Source organism: Selaginella moellendorffii, unplaced genomic scaffold (genome assembly GCF_000143415.4).
Source record: "Selaginella moellendorffii unplaced genomic scaffold, v1.0 SELMOscaffold_13, whole genome shotgun sequence".
NCBI lineage: Eukaryota > Viridiplantae > Streptophyta > Lycopodiopsida > Selaginellales > Selaginellaceae > Selaginella > Selaginella moellendorffii.
The window spans coordinates 918,343-933,257 of NW_003314274.1; the positions used below are offsets into that span (position 1 = coordinate 918,343).

At 49.2% G+C, this 14,915-nt stretch overlaps 5 protein-coding genes across 11 annotated transcripts; 3 read left to right on the plus strand and 2 right to left on the minus strand.

Moving 5' to 3' along the window:
* Positions 1 to 318: 318 nt before the first annotated feature.
* On the minus strand, positions 319 to 2,343 carry LOC9645935 (pentatricopeptide repeat-containing protein At4g33990). The gene has a single exon (XM_002969923.2). The coding sequence runs from the start codon at positions 2,320 to 2,322 to the stop codon at positions 505 to 507; it is 1,818 nt and encodes a 605-aa protein (XP_002969969.2). The 5' UTR covers positions 2,323 to 2,343; the 3' UTR covers positions 319 to 504.
* On the minus strand, positions 2,325 to 4,609 carry LOC9645936 (carboxypeptidase SOL1). Its single transcript, XM_024674569.1, has 15 exons — positions 4,464 to 4,609; positions 4,378 to 4,405; positions 4,251 to 4,328; positions 4,153 to 4,183; positions 4,036 to 4,092; positions 3,884 to 3,979; positions 3,708 to 3,830; positions 3,500 to 3,604; positions 3,391 to 3,437; positions 3,209 to 3,334; positions 3,052 to 3,154; positions 2,930 to 2,992; positions 2,793 to 2,876; positions 2,675 to 2,738; positions 2,325 to 2,627 (listed from the first exon to the last, which is right to left on the minus strand). The coding sequence occupies exons 1-15, from the start codon at positions 4,540 to 4,542 to the stop codon at positions 2,338 to 2,340; spliced, it is 1,374 nt and encodes a 457-aa protein (XP_024530337.1). The 5' UTR covers positions 4,543 to 4,609; the 3' UTR covers positions 2,325 to 2,337.
* Positions 4,597 to 6,359, plus strand: LOC9645937. Its single transcript, XM_002969677.2, has 2 exons — positions 4,597 to 6,126; positions 6,176 to 6,359. Exon 1 carries the CDS (start codon positions 4,703 to 4,705, stop codon positions 6,083 to 6,085), a length of 1,383 nt encoding a protein of 460 aa, XP_002969723.1. The 5' UTR covers positions 4,597 to 4,702; the 3' UTR covers positions 6,086 to 6,126; positions 6,176 to 6,359.
* A 1,181-nt stretch (positions 6,360 to 7,540) lies between these two features.
* Positions 7,541 to 10,877, plus strand: LOC9645351 (TPD1 protein homolog 1). Of its 7 annotated transcripts, XR_002992337.1 has the most exons (7): positions 9,113 to 9,316; positions 9,375 to 9,682; positions 9,727 to 9,818; positions 9,884 to 10,045; positions 10,113 to 10,309; positions 10,366 to 10,609; positions 10,688 to 10,877. XR_002992337.1 is itself a non-coding variant. In XM_002969679.2 (4 exons), the coding sequence occupies exons 1-3, from the start codon at positions 7,564 to 7,566 to the stop codon at positions 9,093 to 9,095; spliced, it is 576 nt and encodes a 191-aa protein (XP_002969725.2). In that variant the 5' UTR covers positions 7,541 to 7,563; the 3' UTR covers positions 9,096 to 9,277; positions 9,375 to 9,386. The 7 variants fall into 7 exon arrangements, 2 of the variants coding, with proteins under 2 accessions (XP_002969725.2, XP_002969724.2); XR_002992339.1 differs by having other exon boundaries at positions 9,879 to 10,309; XR_002992336.1 differs by having other exon boundaries at positions 9,884 to 10,309.
* Positions 10,878 to 11,076: 199 nt separating this feature from the next.
* LOC9645353 (heat stress transcription factor B-4) lies at positions 11,077 to 12,817 on the plus strand. The gene is made up of 2 exons (XM_024674572.1): positions 11,077 to 11,672; positions 11,746 to 12,817. The coding sequence occupies exons 1-2, from the start codon at positions 11,424 to 11,426 to the stop codon at positions 12,742 to 12,744; spliced, it is 1,248 nt and encodes a 415-aa protein (XP_024530340.1). The 5' UTR covers positions 11,077 to 11,423; the 3' UTR covers positions 12,745 to 12,817.
* Positions 12,818 to 14,915: the final 2,098 nt, after the last annotated feature.

A 14,915-nucleotide genomic window follows, 5' to 3' on the forward strand; every position in this document is an offset into this window, starting at 1 on the left:
TCTCGCTCGCCACAATCGCTGCTTGGTGGGTGTGTTGGGATCGATCGGCCGCACTGTTCTTCGCTTGTTACTACTCCGGTGCCATGGGTTCGACGATCCAACGCGCTGGCAGCTCCACCTGGAGAAGAACCTCGTCTTGGACAGTCCCATGGTCTTCCCAAGCGATCTCTAATCCACACAACTTCCTTGACTAGAATCTTTGGAGAGAAATAGTCTCTGGATGTTGACCTGGTCAATGCCTGTGTGACCGGAATCTTTCCAACATATGCCCCTCCAATGAACGTGCAACGAGGCACGAATTGATAACCTCCAATGCCGTGTTAACATATTTTCCATATTATACTTTATGATCACGTACATATAAAATGTATATACATTTTGGAAACATATACTTTGTGATCGCGCACATTATATGTGGTGGAAACACGACGTATACTTTATGGTCACTTCTCAGACGTATATATATAATAGGAAACATACGTTTTTCACACTGATCGAATCGAATCACCAGTAGTCTCCACACGAGCACCACCCGTCTCTAAAGTGGTGGAATCGGTACGGATCGCGCAGAACAATCTCCCTCCCGGTGATCCTGGATATGAACTTACTCGCGGTGTGACAATCCGTACACACCCGCAAGTTCTTGATCACGTAGAGGCTCTTCCTGGCCGGGGTCGCGACGCTGCCAAACGCGATGGCCAGCTTCTCGCTGTGGTACCACAGCATCTGTTCCTTCTCCTCTTCCTCGCCATCTCGCAACGCCGAGCTCCTGTCCTGGATGTATCCCAGAGCTTTCATCTGCGATCCCAGCCGCGATAGCTCCTGGTAAATCTCCTCCCGTCGAGGATGAGCTCTGTCCCCGGCCACGAACTCGTGAACCTTATCGCCAACTTCAATGCTGCTTCTTCCACTGGGCTTCTTCACGCCCTTGTCCGCCATGAGTTTCCGGATCCTCGCAACGTCGTCCCAGCGGTCTCTCGCTGCGTAGATGTTGGAGAGCAGCACGTACGGGGCTGAGTACTCCGGCTCCATCTCGAAGAGCCTCTCGGCACAAAGCTCGCCGAGCTCCACATTGGAGTGAGCTCTACACGCGCTCAGCATCGTCGTCCAGGCCAACGAGTCCGGCTCCAAAGGCATCGAGTGGAGAATGTTCCAGGCCTGGTCAAGGTTCCCGCTGCGGCCGAGGAGATCTATCATGCATCGGTAGTGCTGAGAACTCGGCTGGATCCCAAACACCGTCTCCATGGATCCGAAGTAGCTACGGCCCCTCTCGATCAGCCTTGCATGGCTGCAAGCGCACAGGACGTGCACGAAAGTGATCGCGTTCGGTCTCGCGTTGTTGGTTGCCTCCTTCATCCTCTCGAAAACTTGCAAGGACATCTCTCCTTGCCCGTTCTGAGCGTAAGCCGCGATCATCGAGTTCCACAACGCAACATCCCTGTCCGGGAACGCCTCGAAAACCTGCCTTGCTTCGTCAACGCTGCCACACTTCCCATACATGTTGATCACTGCACACCTTACGACACGGTCCCGCAAGAAGCCCGCCCTGTCAACCAGCCCGTGGAGCTCCCTGCCTTTGGAAATCCCAGCCATGCTCGAGCACGCGTCCAGCAAGCTCACGTACGTGCTCTTGTTGGGAGCGACCTTCTCCGCTGCCATCCTTGCAAAAAGCTTGAAAGCCTTCCTGCAATGCCCGTTTTGAGCATACGCCGCCACCATCGCGTTCCAGGCCACCACGTCCCTGTTCGTCATCCTCTCAAACACCGACTTGGCATCGTCCACGCTCCCACACTTCCCGTACATGTTGAGCACGGCAGTGCACAGAACAACGTCGGAATCCAGGAAACCAAGGACTCGGTCATGGAGTCTTCTCCCAGTGGAAAGATCGCCCAAGCTGGAGCACGCGTCCAAAACAGCGACAAAAGTTATCTTGTCGGCTTTAGCGCCCTCCAAATCCATCCTGTGCATCATCCGGACGGCTTCCCTGTAGCACCCGTTCTGGGCATATGCAGCGATCATCATCGTCCACGAGTAGACGTTCCTGGCTTGCATGCTCTCGAACACTGCTCTTGCATCTTCGACGCTGCCACACTTCCCGTACATCTCTACCAGAAGATTGCCGAAATATCTGTCTCTGTGGTACCTCGCCCGGACAAGATAAGCGTGGACTCGTTTGCCTTCGGCCAGAGCTTTGAAATCGCCGCACTGCCTCAGCAACGTCGGCACTGCCTCCGGCTTCACGTCAAGACCCCTCTGCCTCTCCAGTTCATCTATGCCTTCCAAGAGCTTTGGACAACACTGGAGTCCAGTTGAAGTCCCCATGCCAGCGCGCTGCTTTCAAACCTTTGCTGGAGACTTTTCTGACCGTAACCATAGCCTTCGCTTGCACCCGAAGCAGGAGAACAAGATGACCAACACCCCGAGAAAGGATAGGAACGTGAACTTGGAATGGTATAAGAGTAGCGCCATCGTATCACTGTCGTCGTGCGTTGTCATGAGCCGCATTAGTTTGTGCTGCTGTCCAACTCCACCTGTAGGGTCCAATATAAAATCGAGTGCTGTAGACTCGCCATTCGGTGACAAAACATGTACCGAACGGCTTGTATGCCCATCCATGCTTGCAGTTACTGTGAATCCATGCTAAAGCTTAGATTTCGCCAGAAGAATTTTTTACCTTTGTATGCCTTCCCGGGAGGAAGTAGCCTGTGATAGTTGCCAAACTGTGAAGTTGCTTTAATCTGCCACACAGAAGTTCATTGTCAATCAAAAGTTGCCTGAAACTACTGACGTACTGTTTGATTGAAGCCATCAACTTGGATAGTCGCAGCCAGGGGAAGCCCACTTGCAGATGAGAAGACTTTCCCATGCACACCACTCTGACGAAAGAACTACAATAATTTCGTGCTTCTTAAGATCAATAAAAATTTACCTTGAATGTACTTGAAACAAGCTCGAGCATGCTTTGTCGATTCTCTTCCCATATTTGTACAATCTGAATAACCAACACTCGAGCTGTAAAGACTGGCCCGTTTCGTAAAACTTTACGCAAACCTGACTTTCTGGTGGCCATTTGGTGTCGTAAATTTCTAACGTCAGTTCAAGACAGCGAGCATGAATATAATTCCAATCCTGCATCCCTCCGTAGAGAGGATACCTGAATCCAGATTCAACGCACATAAGGCTTGACCAGAAAACTGCACGTACAAACCATGCTGCGCCATTTGTTATTCCACCAGGAAACTCATGGCTTTTAGACATGTTCCGATGGGCTTTGCTGTACACTGAAGCAAGAAAACGAAAGGTAGAGTCGTCAGGAGACTCCGCGTACTTCGAACTGCAAATAAACTAGAAAGTCAGACACTTGTTTGGATCAAACTAACGATGAAAAACCTTTTATCTACGTTGCCATCCCATGGATAATTTGCTACTAAAGCACCCTGAGATGTAAACAAAATTATATATAAATTAAAAAAATGAAAGGTAAAGAAAACGACAGTACCTCATGCAAGCTTGCAGAAGCTACAAAATTATTCTGCCTGATCCATTTCATTACCGCCAGTGTTTCTGGCTGCCTCCTTGCCTCGTTATTATTTTGAGGGAAAAACTGTAGAGGGCTTCTTCAAGTTAGGCGGCAATCAAAGCACCTGAGGACGGCCAACACCCTTAGAGCTAACCGTTGGCAGCAAGGGCGATGCACAAATACCTACCTGGTCAGGAAAATCTCGATTCAGGTCTACATTGTTAGCGTTGTTCCTCGATCGATTCGCAAATCCATCGGGATTCATTGATGGAAGAAGATGAAGGTGCACGTTGTCAATAATACTTGTCGCCTGCGTAGAGATAGAAGTAGAACGCGTTACAAACTTGTAACTCACTCTCTTACCATGGCATCCCTTTTATAATTCATACACAACCAATCTGCCAAGCGTATTGTAAGCTCCCGGCCCACTGGTTCATCTCCGTGCATATTTCCCACGAACTGAAAATGCCCGAGAACTTGGTAAACAGATAAAAGGAAATAAAGAAATTTCACACCTTGAACGCGGGTTCTGCTTCAGCTTGTCCAGGCATGTCTGAAAGTTCGAGCACCCACTGCACAAAAGAAGAAGAAGAAAAAGTTAAAACGAGAGAACGAAGACAATGGAAACGTACCAAATCTCTGCCTTGAACAGATGTTCCAATGCTGCAATACAATGCAAACTATGTTATCGTTTTCTTTTTCTCTGGCAAAGAGAATGACAAACTCTGACCTGTTCAGCCTTGAAATTCTCCCGCAGCGCACGGAGAAATCTTTGAGCCAATCCTCAAGCTCGGTGTTACTCAAATACCTGGAAATCCCACACGAATTAAGCATCGACAGCAGCAAAATCTTCTTACTTGTTAGCAAATTTCCCAGATGATACAGCTGAAAGAAAAACTCTGTGAATCAAAGAAATACAATGCCGATCAATCGATCGCCTAACCTGTGCTGCCGCCGTGCTCGCGGATCGCCCCAGCTCCCAGCGCCATCGCAAGCGCCAGAATGATTGGAAAGAACACCATCCCCGCAACGCATTCAAAGATCTAGGGTTTTAACCCTCTCTTAGGTATGCCAAACAATGTCGCCAGAGAAGTATGATCTCATCGCTAGCTCGCCAAGGAATCTCGCGGCATTGCCCGATTTGGCAAATAATATTTCTCTTTCGAGATCTAGGGTTTGCTTATGTCTCTCTTCAATGCCGGGGTGTACGCCGCGGCGTCGGCGATCACGGTGTTCTTGGTGTTTGCGGGCAAGATCGCGGCGATCAGCCTCTTCGGATCGCACGCCTACTTGCTCCCGGACGATCCGGCCGACGGGAATCCAGGTTCTAGGGCGGGCAGTGACGACAACAGGAAATCCTCCAGGAAGAAGAACTCCAGGGAGAAATTCGTGTGGAACGAGGGCGGATCGGAGATCCTGAGGGTCACAATCGGCGATTCCTACTTGGAGAACACCAGGTACTACCCAGAGTACGATCGGGCAGTGTTGTATGCTGCGCTGCCTGTGTCGCTCCTCGTTGCTAGAGAGTTTTTCTCCTTCCAATCTTCTGGATCCGAAAATGGGGGCTCGAGCAGCAGCAACAGTAGCGATGGATTCATCCCCGTGATCGCCACCACCTTCTGCGTGCTCAAGCTTCTCCACACTCTCTCCAAAGTTTCTTGGGACAAGCACTCCTCCAGGAACTCGGAGTGGGTTCTAAGCTGCGGTGTCGGGCTCCTGGGATTCATCCTGGCCAGCATTTTCCTCTTCGTGGTTCCAAGCGAGATCATCGACTTCCGGCTGGAACAGGCAGTAGCTGGAGCTGGAATCGATAAGCGATCATTCACGGCAATTCGGCTAGCCATAGCTTTTGGAGCGGCATGGCTCACGGGACTCTTCCTGGGGCCGGTTCTCAAGTACGTGAGATCATTCTGGATTGGAACAAACCAGCTTGGATGCGATATCTCGGTCATCAAAACCAGCGTTTGGAGCCAGTTTCTCCTCAACCTCGGTATTGTCCTCCCGGTAGTCTCAACGCTACTTTGGTTGAAACCCATGGCCGATCTTTTCATCCGGTTGCCCGAGAAGAACTCCATCGACCATGGCAGCACCGGGTGGCAATGGCAACGAAGAAGTCTGTTTGAAGGCAAAGACTGGGCTGGAAGCGTAGGATTCTCTCCAGAGACCTTCCAGGATCTAAAGTTCGTCGGGATGATCTTAACAGGAGTGATCCAGCTGCTGCTGCTCCGGATCAACGTCCAAGCGTATCTCAACTTGGGAGTGCTGGCGTGGTACGAAAGCTTGCACGGTAGCAAGACCCCGGACGCTGCCGCGCTCAAACACAAGATCTTGGTGGTAAACCACTTCATGTGCCGGGTAGCAATCCAGAACTTGGTCCCGGCAGTGCTGCTCATCCTCTTCGCGGGCCTCTCTCGATCGCCATCGCCATCTTCAAACTCTCCAGGAGGATTTGGATTCGTGGCACAAGCAGCGCAATTCTTCGCATGGTGGACGCTCCTCTCGTGGTCTTTGCTCACGTCCACAGTGCTAGCCATGTTTCGCTTTGGAATGCTCCTCGCGTACTAGTGAGCGGTCGCGGGATCGAATCCCTTCCCCGCCAATTTCCGGTAAGCTGGAAGTTGGAAAAGTCCCCTAACGGCCATTTTTGCCTAACAGTTAAAAGGCTGCCACTAGGAGCCAATAAAAAGCCTTTGTAACGCACACTGATCCAAGATCTAGCACATATATTTTGGTGGTGGTGTATTGGATGGATGAGTGATGATCAGGGTGGCCAAATCGGTTCCCATTTCTGGCCCCTGGCTCAAAGCATAACCCGACAGTCCAAACTGTTTAAGTCGAAGCTTCATCTCTTTTATAGACTATTCTTTAACGGTATCTGTGCGTTCCAACTACTAGAGGATTACGATCCGGAATTTTTCAAGCGCGCGTGCGCCGTCCGATTCTTCCGGCGTGGATTTTTCTAACCAATGATGTTAAAGCTTGACAGATCCTTCCAATGATAGGTTTGATTTTTCCTTGAATGCCGTGGCCCTGTCAATGTGTGGCGTGCATCGCGGCGATATACCCATTTTCCACACACGTTGCTTGCTTCCAAACAAAAGGAAGGATCCGCAGCAAAGATATGGAGACTCGATACGACAATGCCTCCATCATGGGACAAATCCTCTAATCTATTCGCATATGCTTGCTTTGTTATTCCACGATCAGGAAAGATTCCATTTCCCGAAAGGATCATTATAAGCCAAAAAAATTAGCACGCCGCTTATTGTAAAGACGATCTTTTACGTGATTCAACGTGCTTGTCAACTTTATCAAATAGTTCCCCTTTCCATCAAAATCGCCAATTTTCTAAGGAGATCTTGGAGGGAATCGAGACTGTGACCGGTGGCCGCCCGCTCGTTTCCATCCATTAAAAGCAACTGGGGGGTGACTGGAATTAAACACCGCAGTAAAAGCCCCGTTACACTAACATAAAAACTGAAACGTAAAGATCCAATAGGCGCATCCCCGCCGTTGGATCGCGGAGGTCGTTTAGGACAGGGCCACATTTCCACCGGCACCCTGTCCTTAAGGCCTCTCGTCTTCCATTTTCTGGCGTGCTCTCGTGCTCTCGTGCTCGTCTCTCTCTCTCTCTCCTCTCTTTCTTCTTCCTCCAATGATCCACATTTAGGTTTCACAAAGCGTTGGACGCTCTAGCGCTTCTCTCGGCGCTTCTCTACGGCGGAGGCACATCGGATCCACATCGGTCTCCACATCGGTCGCGCTTGCCCAGCGCCGCCCCTCTGGAATCTTTTCCCTGCTCGGCGCCTTCAAATCCACCGATCTCTCGTCGATTCTCCGGGATGGATCGCTCTTAGGGCTTGCTCGCCGGGTGCGCTGTGTGAAATCTCTCGTTTCCTGCCCGCGCATTCGCTCCAGCGGCCGAAATTCCGCCAGATCTTTCTTCTCTAATTGCGCCATGCAGCCATCGCAAGCTTGAAATTTCGACTTCTTTCTCCGGTCCGATCACTCGATCGACGATAATCCTCATCGCCGGCGACTGCATGAGAGGATTGGATCATCCGCATCGCGTCATGGCACGAGAATGCAGGCCCCTTGGCTGCTCCATCTCCGCCGCCGCCGCCGCCGCTAGTCTACTCCTCATCGCCTTGCTCGGCCTCGTTTTCCTGGGATCCGATCAAATGTTTGGCAGCCGACCAGGTACCCATCGATTTGCATGTTCATGAATGGGGCACTGGAATTTTCTCATCGATTGCTTCTTTTTCACACAGGAGTCTCCATATCCACTGTTGGTGTTAATAGCGAGGGAAATGCTACCAATGCAAGCTATCATCCTTTCAATCATCAGATCATGAGAAACCGGAAGCTCCTTAGCACTGCTGGTACGTGGTTCTTCCTCCCGTATAGTTTTTTCTTTCGTTTCTTGTGGTGATAAGAGTTTAGTGTCGTGTTGCTTGGCTTGTGTTTTGTTTGTACGTGACTTCTTCCGAGTGTCCGCTTCTTTGCTTTGCCTTTGTTTGCTTGTGTGGAGAGAGTGCTACTACATGCTGATGGGAGGTAGTTTTCCATTGCAGACCGCCTTGCCGATTCGTGCACGACCTCTGATATTAGCATTTTCCAAGGCCAGTCCGCCCCTCTTCCAAATGGCATCCCAACGTTTACCGTCCAGATTATCAACCTGTGTCTCCATGACTGTTCTATGTCCGCCGTCCATGTCTCGTGTGGTTGGTTTGCCTCAACCAAGCTTGTCAACCCAAAGATTTTCCGGCGGCTTAAGTACGATGACTGCCTCGTCAATGACGGGAAGGCAATCAAAGGGGGTGATAGTGTCAACTTCCAGTATGCCAATTCCTTTGAGTACCCGATGAAAGTCTCCTCAGCCAAGAGTTGCCAGTAAGTTTTTCCCCCGAGCCCGCTGGTGTCAGTTTTGGCCTCGTTTCTTCTGGTGCGCTTTCGTTATACCTCGTAGCGATGGTGGCATCGTGGAGAGTTTTTTTTTTCTTCCTTTGCTTTGTGTACATAAGAGCCCCCCACAGTTTTGCAGCTCCTAGTTCCTCCTCCTGGAATTGTATAAACGGAGACCTTTGCTAGTTTTTGTTTCTCCCCTCTTTCGTGCGTGTAATTTGCTCCTCTATTAATACAGGATCGACTGTTTCGATCACTTTTCTCCGTGTACTTGAACGTGTTGGTCTCTTTTTTTGTTTTTGTTCTTTTTCCGTTCTTTCCAATGGTTGATCTATCTTACTGCATTCCACGTTCGCCTGCAGGTCGCCGTGCTTGTACCTACACAGACATTAGCGTTTCCCAAAGACAGGATGGGTCGCCTGGGATTCCTCAGTACACTGTTCAGATCGTCAACAGTTGCATGTCCCCTTGTGCTCCTCGGGACATACACTTGGCTTGCGGGTGGTTTGCTTCGGCCCCTCTGGTCAATCCCAAAGTTTTCAAGCGCGTCAACTACGACGATTGCCTGGTAAACAACGGTAATCCTCTCGAGCACGGCATGGTTATCAGGTTCTCCTACTCCAACTCCTTTGCGTATCCTCTCAAGTTTAAGTCGGCCACATTTTGCTAGACACCGTGGTGCCGCGCTCCAAGGCCTCCCGTCCGGTCTGGTGGTGGTCCTTCGTTTTTCTTTACACTACTAATACTTAAGCTACATGGCTTCGGTGTTCTCTAGAGAAACTAAATATGTACAAGGAAGGCCAGAGTCTTCAAGGGCGTCGTATTCTTTGTCGTGCTCCATTGCTGCTCCTGGTACACATCAGTTACTGTATGGTATTTGTCTGAGTACTGGTACATTTTGGTAAATTCCTGAACAGCCTTTGACACTTGCTTGTTTGACTTAAAACAGGAAATGTGAAACCGATAAAAGGAAGGAGGCTCGGGCGGAGGAAGCATTCCATGCTCCAGAGGCTCACCACTCACGCGCTCACCACCACAGGATCAGAGGAGCTGAATACATTATTTTATTCAGCTTGGTGGCCTGTTCAACGTCTTTATGGATGGAGCTGTCCTTCCTCAGGCACTTCAAGGAGTCGCTTTCTATCTGCCAGCGAACATCAAGCCTTATGAAATCTCAAGCTGCATTTTCTGATGGATCTGGCTGGATTTGGTATATGCAACAACGTCCTCTGGCCAATGATGTAACTGTTGCTTCAGGTAACTTTTTCTTTGTGCTGCTGTTACTCAGTGTGGCTTGGCAGGATTTACATTTACAGCGGACTGTTGTTTGTGTCTCTACTGGCTCCTTGACGCATTCTCGCCTTTCTTCCTTGCGAGCTGAGAATGTTGTCAGGTGAATTTTTGTTTTTACTGTCTAGAGTTTGTTCCAACGTCTTGTATGTTTTCTTCTTAGCCCAGGCGATGACGATGGTAAATCCTCTTAAGTTTGGGCTCGTATTTTCAGGACGTGAGTGTTACTGATGCCCGTTGGCTACAGTATATTGACAACTTTTTACCGTGATTGAGAGAATGCATGGCCGTAGCGAAGAAGAAAAGTTTCATGACTACCAATTCTTCGCGGTGAAAAAGATTTTTTCTTTTTCTTCTTCCTTTGTTTACTGCTGACTTCCTTTGCGTGTGTTTTCAGGATCCTTGTTCATTTCTCGTGTCCATCAGACGCGCTCACCGCTTTCGCCATTTCCCGCGCAGCACAAGCATTGTTTTAAAACTCCAAAGCTTCGAGAGTAGTCGCGGGCGCCGCGTGTCTACCAAAGACAAGCAAGAGAACATCGAATGTCTAGAAACTCCATCAACGCGAGGCGAGAGGGGGAGAGCGAGAGAGCGGTGGGTATCCTCGTTTCCAGATAACTAATTGGATACAAGTCTCGGTGGTTGTGCAGGCCGTGTTGATCCAACAAGAGCAAGCAAAAAAAGATAAGTATAACAGGAAGAAGAAAAGCTCAAACAAGAAGACGAGTAGTAGGCGTTACGTGAAATCGACGTTGACATGAAAAGACGACGACAAGCAAGCCGGATGAGACATCAATTCGCATGGCGAGATTTTTATAAGTTTCAAGGCGCCATGGATTGCTACAACTTTTTTTATGCGGGTCGATCGAGATCGAGAGCTGGATTGGATGTTGGGTGAGTGATTTCTTCCGATTCTTTGTTCCTGTGGTTTTAAATCCTTTTTTCTTTTTTTGCTGGTTTGGCCAAGAACAGGGGAGAGTACACTTCTTCGTTTTGTTGGAGAACGAAGAAATCGTCTCTAAGAAGTCGGACTGGTCTTCGCAAATGATTTCAGGGACGGTTTGTTTAAGCTATTGAAGAGATCAATGCATAGATTCTCAAAGAGAGAGGCAAACGGAATTATTTGCAGTTTAGATTAAGATGATAACTAAAACTGTTTCTACATGCTAAGCAGAGCTGAGTAAGTATTACAATCTAGACTGACACGTGTACCGTGCCGCCGCCGCCGTGAACGGCGGTAGAACCAAAAGCGTAGGTTACCATAGGTTTTAACCTAACGGTTTTCACGCCCTTCAAGCCCGTCAGTTCCGTGTTATCTATTGGTATATACCAGCCCTGTACTCTCCGGGCTTGAATGCCCATACAGCATTTTGTGCGTGTCCAAACGAAGCGCAAGAGAAAAGAGGCTCGCGAGTTTTGGTTTTTATTGTTTTGCTTTCTCTAGATCATTCTTGTTTTCGATTCATTGTGCTTGTGTATCGATCATGCATATGTGGAAGGAAGAAATCGTCGCGAGCTCCATCGCGTCGTTGTTAATCTTTTCTTCGTTCTCTTCTTCTTTGTAGCCCAGGGTCCCTTGCGATTCATTTCATTCTTTTCGTAGGAGTATCGAGACCGAGATCGAGAGTTACCAAATCTACAGTCTTGCATTTGTTTCTTGTGAGTAGTGTAAGAAGAACTGGAACTACATCTTGAGTCGAGAGATAGCATGGCCCTCTCGTTCGACAGCAGCGATGGCTGCGTCCTATCGGTGGACTCGCACCGAGTTGTGCCGGCGCCATTCCTGACCAAAACGTATCAGCTCGTCGACGATGCCGCTTCCAACGACATCGTCTCGTGGGGCGAAGACGGCTCCACCTTCGTCGTGTGGAGGCCGCCAGAGTTCGCCCGCGACTTGCTCCCAAACTACTTCAAGCACAACAATTTCTCCAGCTTCGTGCGGCAGCTCAACACCTATGTGAGTCTCTCGAATCACCTTGAAGCTCTCACTTGTTCTCCGATCTGATCATCTTATCGTCGCGTTCTTGCAGGGATTCCGCAAGGTTGTCCCCGACAGATGGGAGTTTGCCAACGATTTCTTCCGCAAGGGCGAGCGGCATTTGCTGTGCGAGATCCACCGGAGGAAGGCGCAGTGCTCGCTAGCGCATCTCCAGCACTACGGCTCGCTCTCGCCGTCCACATCCGGCGACGATCCCCAGCAGCTTGCATGCAACTCCAGCGCAGCAGCAGCAGCAGCAGCAGCCGCGGCATGGTCGTCGTCGCCACTGCACTCTCCAAGGGGCATTTGCAGCGCCAGCAGCACTGCAGCGGTGGTCACGGCCACATCGCTCTCCCTGTCCGATGAGAACGAGCGGCTCCGCCGGGACAACTGCATCCTGCTCTCGGAGCTGGCCAGGCTCCAGAAGCTCTACGACGACGCGCTGCTCTTCCTTCAGCACAACATGAGGTCCAGTCCTGTCGGTGCAAGTGCCGGGGATCACGATCGTCTTTTCCCCCGCACCAGCGCGATGATGATGAGCTCCGCCACCAGCAGGCAGCCGCAACTCCTCCGACACCAGATGCCTCCGCCGTCACCACTGTCGACTCAAGAACACCAAACTTCCAGCTTAATTGGAGGCGGTATGGTTGTCGGGAGCAGCAAGCTGCTGGGGATGGATGCCGCTGCTCCGCGGGCCTCGACGATCGATTTCGTGGATGGAAAGCTGCGGGAGCTCAATGCCGCGGCAGCCGCGAGGCCGGCTGCCAAGTTTTCACCATCATCTCCCGGGAGAGCTAGCGTTGATGATCAGCAACGGGATGTTGAAGATGACCACACGAGTCCAGGTGGGATGATCAAGTCTGCCGGTCCGAAGCTGTTTGGAGTGGTTTTGCATGGGAGGAAACGCTTGCATCCGGATCAGCAGGCCGACAATCAAGACGCGGCGGTGATCAAGGCCGCCAAGATCGAGCTGGAGCTCATGCCGTCCACTCGCAGCGAGGCTCCATGGCTCAAGCTCCGAGCATCACGAGACGATAGAGTTTGCATCTGAATGGATCATGAGATCCAGGATCGATTTAAATGGATTCTTTTCTCTTTTTACTCTTGCGATTCCTATTCGTGTCGATCAAAGGGGAAAGGGTGTGCATTGAATCTGTCTGTTAAAGACGAAGGAAGAAGAAAGAAGAAGACGAAGACTTTAGTGTTCCAGATTGTTCCAAAAAGCCGCGCTCTTTTCTTCTCTCTTTTTTTCTTCCTTTTGCTTCTTCCAGTCTTTGTTTGTTTCTTCTGGAAGTTATTTGCATGCAACAGTGGAATCATGAATTCCGCAGTGCGGTGTGGTTAGATTATGATCACTATGGATAATCTTCAGGAGTAGGCTACTGATTCAATTGATGTGGTGGTGGTGGCAGTAGAATTGCTGCTGCACTGGAGTATGCTGGAGCTGCAGCCATGGCTCTGTAACTATTCCATGTTCTTCATGCCATCAACTGTGCATGATTTGAGATATATGACACTGTATACATATACTACTTGTGTAAGAAAGTATTTAAAGACATTCTTTGTAACTTTCAGGGACAAGAGTTCTTCAAGCTCGTTTCTTTCTTGGACTTGTTCTTTCTTTTGCTCCTTGCTTAACAGGGAATTTACTCGAAAGGAACCCATTTTTGTTACGGACAGCAGACGAAAAGGAGGAGAAAGAAAATTCCATAGAGCTCTAGATAGGTGGTACGATGGAAAACGAAGAACATAGATAGCAAAGCAAGTCGTTGGGATACGCGTGTGTTCATTAAATAATCGGTGGCAAAGAGGTCATTGAATCTCTGGAAAGACAGATGGTTCGTGCTACACATCAAATCCCCTTTGCAAAAAAGTCCACGTTAGTACAAAAGAAAGCCCATGCAATGCAGCCACGCTCCTGTGCTTAATCCACTAATCGCAAGTACTCCCTGCTGCTTAGAGGCCGGGATCATCTTAAGTGTGATTAGAGATAAACTTCCAATCCAAAAAGTTGACAAAGGGAGCTTCCTTCCTCCCCTTTCTGGCATTCAATGCAGAATCTGATGATGAGTAGACTCCGAGAGATTTGGAGAGGTGAAGTTTGATTGAAAGAAAGCGATCGCTTGTTCACGTCTTTGCTTCCCCCCTGTGAGATCTTTGTTGTCTTGTGTAGTGCGTCTTAATCCCAGCAATTACCCGCATAAGCCTGGCTCTTGCAAGGCGAGAGAGTCACGAGTTTCGCTCCTCCATGACCACCGTAGAGTTTTAAGTGTACAGGTAACGTAATGTGCCTTCGTTGTCTTCATAGTTACGTGAATGATATAGAGTGATCTCTCGGCTCGTCTTTGCGATGGAAGAAGAAGGAAGCTTGATTGACTTGGTGTGGTTTTAAAGGAGCTCAATCCCGTGGAGATCTCTGGAAGACTTGATTGCGTTTTATTGATCGATATTGTGAGAAGGAAAGAAGAGCGTTTCCAAATCGTTCTCTTGGTTTGAATTCTTCATCTTTGAATGATCACTTGTTTCTAGACACTGCGGGACAACAACTTTGGTGGTAAATACTTTCCATACGCCAACAATAACACAGACAAAGACACACTGCCCCCCTGCATAAAGTATAGGGTTTCACTAAGTGCTACCAGCTCATATATAAGAAGGCTACAAACTTTAATCGTCATTCAAGAACCAGTTTATCACCTTGTAAATCCTCAACTAAGACGCGCAGACCCGACCAACACAAAGAAGAGGATGCCGAAGAGGCAGCATCTATCATCAAGCTTGCATTTTTGCATCCATCGGCAGTAGGTCGCATGGATGGGTACGTAAGACTATCAAAGCATCATATAGATCTTTAGAAATATCTACACTATTCCGTCCATGATCCTCTTGAAATCTCTCTAAACTTCCCTCTCCAAAACAAAGCACGAATAATTAGCGGGAACAAGAACCTGAAGAATCACGGGTGGTGTACCTTGTACGGAGGAAGCCTCGTCGGTACGTATAACGTGGTCCCAGAAAAACGATATATGTGTGAGAGTGTGTGTGTGTGGCTGCGCTGCTTGTCTCTATAATACCCATCTTATAACTCGCTGTTCAAAAGGTGGTGGTGGCTGGCTCCTGCGTAGAGCATTATTACGGCTCAAAACCAAGTGGATGACGAAGATCTCCTTAGACGTACGTCCAGATTGGTTTTTAAACGAAGAAAGCAAGGGATTACGCGGT

Excerpts from the sequence above, each read along its gene's own strand:
- LOC9645935 (XM_002969923.2), bottom strand. The coding sequence starts at position 2,322 with ATGGGGACTTCAACTGGACTCCAGTGTTGTCCAAAGCTCTTGGAAGGC.
- LOC9645936 (XM_024674569.1), bottom strand. The coding sequence starts at position 4,542 with ATGGTGTTCTTTCCAATCATTCTGGCGCTTGCGATGGCGCTGGGAGCT. Across the intron at positions 3,335-3,390 it reads GATGGCAACGTAGATAAAAG|TTCGAAGTACGCGGAGTCTC; the intron begins GTTTTTCATCGT and ends GTTTATTTGCAG. Across the intron at positions 2,993-3,051 it reads AATGGCCACCAGAAAGTCAG|ATTGTACAAATATGGGAAGA; the intron begins GTTTGCGTAAAG and ends TTGGTTATTCAG.
- LOC9645937 (XM_002969677.2), top strand. The coding sequence starts at position 4,703 with ATGTCTCTCTTCAATGCCGGGGTGTACGCCGCGGCGTCGGCGATCACG.
- LOC9645351 (XM_002969678.2), top strand. The coding sequence starts at position 7,564 with ATGAGAGGATTGGATCATCCGCATCGCGTCATGGCACGAGAATGCAGG. Across the intron at positions 7,721-7,791 it reads AATGTTTGGCAGCCGACCAG|GAGTCTCCATATCCACTGTT; the intron begins GTACCCATCGAT and ends TTTTTCACACAG. Across the intron at positions 7,903-8,094 it reads GAAGCTCCTTAGCACTGCTG|ACCGCCTTGCCGATTCGTGC; the intron begins GTACGTGGTTCT and ends TTTCCATTGCAG.
- LOC9645353 (XM_024674572.1), top strand. The coding sequence starts at position 11,424 with ATGGCCCTCTCGTTCGACAGCAGCGATGGCTGCGTCCTATCGGTGGAC. Across the intron at positions 11,673-11,745 it reads TGCGGCAGCTCAACACCTAT|GGATTCCGCAAGGTTGTCCC; the intron begins GTGAGTCTCTCG and ends GCGTTCTTGCAG.